This window comes from Anopheles darlingi, chromosome X (genome assembly GCF_943734745.1).
Source record: "Anopheles darlingi chromosome X, idAnoDarlMG_H_01, whole genome shotgun sequence".
Lineage (NCBI taxonomy): Eukaryota > Metazoa > Arthropoda > Insecta > Diptera > Culicidae > Anopheles > Anopheles darlingi.
Window position 1 is genome coordinate 9,360,418 of NC_064873.1, and position 6,753 is coordinate 9,367,170.

The following is a 6,753-nucleotide window of genomic DNA, read 5'->3' on the forward strand; positions in this document are numbered from 1 at the left end:
TCACGCACACACGCACGAACACGAACATATTCTTCACGCAAAACAGTGAAACAAACACTTCGCTCTATTTTTTGGCCAACGGAACTCATACGATGGCTGCCAGTTTCACCGAGAGCGGTCTGAGCCAATCCTGGGCCAACCTAGCGCACTGCTGGCTCGCTAAGCTAAGTAGTAGTGCAGCTCTTCGCTCATCGTCTTCGTCGTCGTCGTCGTCGTCGTCGTCGTCGGCGTCGGCGTCGGCGGGGTGATCATCGTCGTTCCTCATTGTCTATGGCGCTATGTGGTACCCTGTCCTCGCACACCACCATACCATACACACACACACACACACACACCTACACACCGACATACTTACACGCGCACACAAAAGCATACGAATGGAAGAGATGGAACAAGGGAAAATGCGTCGCCTAGCTTTAGGCGTTTCGGGGCGACAGGTGCGCATAGTCGACGACGGTATGCGGATCGGTATGTGGAAGGCGACGGAGCACCATGGACTTGGAGTAGTGCGCATCTCATCCCCAGCCAGACAAACGCTAAGCCGGAACCCTCCCCCCCGGTGGAGGCCGGGATGATCAACCGACACGACGAACGCAGCGACTGACCGACCGGGCGCTGACGACGCTGACTAGCTGTCCGCTACCCCACACACACACACACACACACACACACACACACACACCTACACACGCACACACACGCACGCACCTACGTGGATCATTCGGACCGTCACCGCCAGCAGGCAGAGCAGCTGATGTCCAGCACGTGGTGTCCCGTCCGCACCGTCCACCGCGTCCACCGCCAACTTCCATATTGCAACATGTTCGTACTTGAACATGCGAGCGCGCACACACACACACAGCCCACACAGCCCACAGCCCCCTCCCCACCCAGGAGAAGTTCCGGAGCCCTCAAGAGGCATCGAGAGGCGCAAAGAGGAAGAAGAAGCCCGCGAATGGGGTAGTCTGAACGACGAACTGCCAGAACGAACAACGACGAAAGCAGGCAGGCGTGGCGTGTGGTGTGGCGTGTAGTGTGGTCATGTGATTTACTCTTGTTTGTCCCGCGTGCGTGGGTGTGTGTGTGTTTTGCGAGTGAATTCGAAAACACTGACAGCGTCAAGCGCGTTTCGCGCACGGTAGGGTCCAAAGTGATTAGCTTCGTGAAAACCTCAACAGCCTGAAGAAGAAAAATAGAGAGAAAGGAAACAGATAGACGAAGGAACCTTGCATAATAAGACGCATATGAAACCGAAGGGAATAGGGAGAAGAAGAAGAAGCTGATGATGATGATGATGATGATGATGATGATGATGATGATGAATAAGTAGAAGAACAAAAAATAAGAAGAAGAAGCAGAAGCAGAAAAAGTAGAAGCAAACATAAAAGTCCTCTCTCCGCCGTAGGGAAAAAACAAGACAGCTAGCAAGCAAGCCGAAAAACCGAAGCAGAACTCAGCGGGTGGAGGAAGCAGAGTAACGCATAGGGGAGAAGAATAACAAAATATGAGCAGCATTAACCAGCTACATGAATTTCATATTTCTAGGAGGAAGTGAAGCGGATGAGCGCCATATTTTGATCGCATTGCTTTTTTGAACTTGCATTCGTCATTAAAACAAAGAAGAAGAAAATTAAGAAGAAGAAGAAGAAGAAGAAGAAGAAGAAGAAGAAGAAAGAGAAGAGAAAAAAAAACAAGCAAACAAACAAACCAACCAAACCGGTCAAAGCAAAGCAAAACAAAACAACAAAAAAAAAATAACAAAAACCAAATTTTGTCCCTCCCAGAATAAAATATAAATAAAAAAAAACCTTTTACTACGAACATAGCTTTAAACAGAACCCATTGGCCCCGGGTCCTGCGAGTGAATTAGGCAAAAGAAGGGGGGCGGTTAATGGGGGGGGGGAAGGTAACGACGGAACGGACGAAACGGCAACAGGCGAAATAAAGAAGATGGAAAGAGGGAACGGTAGTAATTAGCAGCAACAGCAGCAAAACGTCGTACTTAGACACACATACACACACACACAAACCAACACACACATACATACTCAAGCACCCATACAGACAACCAACATTTACTCACACGAACAATCACACACACACATATATACACAAGGACCTAAGCATCGAAAGCGAGAACTACATCAGGACTATGCTCCCCTATTATACGAGCAAAACTACTTTATGTACCCCCGGTATCTCCCTTTTTCTTTCTCTTTCTCTTTCTCTCTCTCTCTCTCACACTCTATCTCTTTCTTTCTTTCGCTCTTTCATTATTTTTCTTTCTCGTTCTCTTTCTCTCTCTTTTTTTCTTTCTCTCTTTCTTTCTCTTTCTATTCTTCCCGTTCTTCTTAGCCCTTCGTTTTGTTCAATACAAACCTTGAAAGGAGCCCTCGCAACAGGCGTCTTCGCTCTATAATTTACATCATACAGACACACCAACACACACACACACACATCATGGCTTATCCACACATATGAAAGACAGACACAGCAGCAGAGTCAAACCGATAGCCTTCTGCTTTCGCTCTCACAGATTCGCGATCTAAATATCAGCTTTCTAGCCAGTAGCACTAGGACTGCTGGGATGAGTGTAGATCCCCTACTCCCACTCCTCTTCTCCGTTCTTGTTACTCCCGACAAACGTCGCCTTCCCCCCCCTATCTGCATCCTCTCATTCCTTCTACACCATTCATCCACATACAACGCTAAACGGCATACTAGTAGAAGCCCGCACACCCTCGGTTCTACATACTAGTGGTACGTTACACAACAGACAACAAATCAGACACACACACACACACACACACACACACAGAAAGCAAACAACACCAATACATCATGCCCGAAAGTATGCGAGTAGAATTCTAGCGGCCGTTTGTAGCATGAGTTTGCTAGATTATTATGATCGTGCTAGCAAAGCAAAAGGCGAAAGATAGCAGAACATATGCAGCCGAAAAATAATGAATAAGAAAAGCGAGTGGAAGAAGAATACGAAGAAAAGAGCAAACGAAAACGATAGGGGTGGAAGTGAGGAGGTAAACGCAGAACAAATCTATCCTTCACCAATCTATATTATTGAGACAAGAAAAAAAAACAACAAAATACTTCAAATAGCGTTCTTTAACCGATTAATTTATTAGTATTTTTTCCTATCGTACAACTGGTAATGATCGTCATAGAATATAAACGGAAGGAAATGCGCGCAGACAAGCGAAGAGTGGCAAAGTGAAGCAAACCACAAAAACACGCACACACACACACACACAAACACACACACACAAACACATAGACACATATATACATACACACAGTGGATAAAAAACGGTAATTAAAAACCTAGTCAAAGCAGTGAAGGTGGTGATGATGGTGGTGTAACACTAATCCCAAAAAACAAACAATACGATTGAAGGGGCAAAGGAGTAAGAGTGGATGCGAATGGAATGGAGGGAGAGAGAGTGCCCGGAGCGAGGTATAGGATCGTGGATGGTGCACGAGGCCCTGGGAAGTGGAAGGGGGATGGGGAGGAAGGTATCAGACTAAAGGTCACGCCTATAGGAGGCGCTGTAAAGAGCAAAACAATGGTCACCGGCGAGAAGAGATGTTTGAGTTGACAGCAAAGCAAAAAGCCACAGTAAACCAAAGAAAGCGGAAGCTTCGGCTCCAGCAGCTCTCTTCCTCCTCTAAATTCCTGTTGGCCACGTTCCGCCCGCCCGCACACCACCCCAGCCCGCCTTCCCTTCGACCGAAGGTCCGTGTGTAAAGCTCCTAGCGTGTAATTGAACCCTAAAAAAGCAAGCAAAACCAAAGGAAATGAAAAGATAGAGAAACAAAAACCAATACTTTACCAAAAACTAGCGAAGCAAAAAAAAAAACTTAACTGTTGAATGCAAAACTTAGCAACGTCATGGACAATGTTTTACGAAGCAGAAAGCAGAAACAGACGAAGAAGAAGAAGGAGAGGTGGAGAAGTAGGAAGAGGAAGAAGAAAAAGAAGAAGAAGATGATGATGATGATGAAAAAAGATGCTGCCATCCCAACTCTTGCGTCCTTTTAATATACATAATATAAATTAATCTCTTACTGGTTCCCATCGAAGCGTTCACCAAAACAAAAAAAAACAAACAACCAAAAACAACAAAAAAGCCCAAAAACAAGGATTTTCCCGAAATCGAAGCAACAATGCAAATAGCGCGCTCTCTGTCTCTCTCTCCCTCTCTCTCTCTCTTTCTCTCTCTCTCTCTTTCTTTCCCCCTTTCTTTCTCTCTATTCATCTTTCTCTCTCTCTCTTTTCGCTCTCTCTATGAATCCCCCTCTCTTGTATCATTAATAGGAACAAGAAACGCATATAAAACAATGAAACAAACTGTTGCCTATGACTTTTAAGCGAAACGTGTTCAAAAGCCCTATCTCTAGTCTGTCCACCTTGCTCTCTCTCTCTCTCTCTCTCTCTCTCTCTCTCTCTCTCTCTCTCGCTCTCTCTTTCTATCTTTGAGCATTTACTACCTCCTCGTTTTCCTCATTTTTTTCACTTCCTCACGCCCGCTTCTACTGCCGTCCATTCCTTCTGTTTTCCACCCGATTTTGACCCACTTTCGCTTCGGCGTTGGACTTTTTCTTCTCATGTATCGTGAAGATGTTTCCGGTTTCCGGCCGATCAACCCTTTCCCGTTTTTTTTCTCGCTATTAATGTAATTCGCGCTACTTCAGTGCACTTCTCACTAACTCGGCTAGGGAAATACAGACTGTAACACACACATACAAACATACAAACACATACACACGCACACAGCAGGAATAGCACTTAAACGATTCGCGAATTCTGCTCCCTAAGCAACCAAACCAAAGCAACAACAACAACAACAACAATAAGAAGAAGAAAAAATGGAAAAAAACGAAAAGGGTGGCGCATCGATGAGACAGCGCGGCGGACTTCCTCGTGCGTAGTACGCGCGATCAGTCTGCACTGCTCATCGTAAAGTCAATTACACACATACACGCGCACACAACACACAACACACACACACACGCACACGTTAAGAGAGGAGAGATGTTTTCCTGTTGCTTCGCGTTACGTGGCATATCGTGGGAAAACCCTCGTTACCCTTCCACACTCATTACCCCCCTACCCCCACCCCCCTCCGTCACTCGCCTTATCACAAAACATCCCCTATTAGGTAGTGTCCATTTTGAGCAGAGAGGGGTGGGAGCAAAAACCGGAAGCTTCGAAAAAAAATTAGTGCTCATTGGATATTGGTGCGGACCTGCGGCTCTCCGTACGTCCCGCTCGCGTCTCGTTCTTCCTTAACCCTGCCACTTGAACTCCTACCGGCTTCACTCTCACCCCATTTTGAATCTCTCTCTCTCTCTTTCTCTTTCTCTCTCTCTCTCTTTCTCTTTCTCTCTCTCTCTCTTTCTCTCTCTCTCTCTCTTTATCTCTCTCCCTCTCTCTTTCTCTCTCTCTCCCCCTCTCTCCCTCTTACTCTCTCTTCCTCTCTTTCTCTCTCTCTCTCTCTTGCCTTGCTAATATACTAGACCGCCAGCTAGCTAGCGCATGAGTTCGCGCTAGCCCTAGGGGTGCACGCGCCAACAGTGCGCGACCGGTGTAGACCACCCCCCCCTCCCCCTCAAATTATTATCCGATAGTTACCCCGGTTGCCGGTCAGCCGCCTACCGGTAACCGGTATTCGCCATTTCCGCTCGCTAGGTAGCACGGTACGTTCTTCTTCTTCGTTGCGGGCGTACCGCGCGGGCCCTCTGCTCAGCAGCAGCAGCAGCAGCAACAGCTGCAGAAAAACCGCAAATTAAAAAAAAAAAACAAGCAGTAGACAAGCAGCACAGACAAAACATTACTAAAGCAAATTTGCTCGCACTGAGACAGTTAAAAAACAAGCAACAAGGAAAAACGAAACCAAAACAAAACGTGGACGAAAGCATTAAAATCGCGAAATTAGGAAATGACAGCCGACGCCATAGGCGGCCGAGCGTGCGTGCGTGCGTGCGTGCCTCAGAAACGCGTTTTTTCAAAATGATATTTGCAAATTCAAAATAAAACCTATTAATTTAACTTTGCCCTGCTCCCCCTTTTTGCTCTCTATCTCTCTTCTCTTTCTCTCTGTAACTATCTCCCTATATATGTATATATATTTACATATGTTTATATATATATACATATATTTCGTTGTGCCCCTCGTTCGTGTTCCGAAGATCCGAATGTCTTGGCCGGAAAATGTTGCTGTTTGCTTTGCTCGCCAGCCGTTTCGTCCGTTTCGTGTGCTTACCTGTTGGGCTTGTTGCTGCGTTTTCTGTTGCTGTTGCTGTTGTTGTTGTTGTTGCTGTTGTTGTTGGTGGTGGTGTAGTTATGTGACGGGACCATGTTGTGGAAAGAAACAGTTCCCGGCGAACACACCGAGCTGGCCGTGGCCGAATCCTCTTGTCCCCAGGACCGATGGCGTTCGTAAACGTTAGCAGGCGTGCAGATTGCGTGTTCGTGTGCGTCTCTGCACGCCACAAAACCCTGCGCGCACATGCAAACATTCACTGACACACACACACACACACACACTCACACATATACAAACGCGCGAACACAGCATCCAAACATGGTTAGCAAACAGGAACAATGTTTGCACAATGCCTAGGATACCTCTTTTTTTTACATCCCTCATTAGAGCCACTGCATTCTCAGAAAGAAGGAAAGAGAGATAGAGAGAGAGATAGAGAGAGAGAGAAAGAAAGAGAAGGAGGGAGAGA

The 6,753-nt window shown here is 46.5% G+C and overlaps 1 protein-coding gene across 4 annotated transcripts in view; it reads left to right on the forward strand.

Moving 5' to 3' along the window:
• LOC125951850 (potassium voltage-gated channel protein Shaker) overlaps positions 1–4,195 on the forward strand; it is an 82,535-nt gene extending 78,340 nt beyond the window's left edge. For all 4 annotated transcript variants that reach the window (XM_049680960.1, XM_049680933.1, XM_049680940.1 and 1 more), the window contains one exon: positions 47–4,195. In XM_049680960.1, the coding sequence (XP_049536917.1) occupies positions 47–49 (3 nt within the window). In that variant the 3' untranslated portion in view covers positions 50–4,195. The remainder of the gene's footprint in view (positions 1–46) is intronic.
• The last annotated feature ends 2,558 nt before the right edge of the window (positions 4,196–6,753 follow it).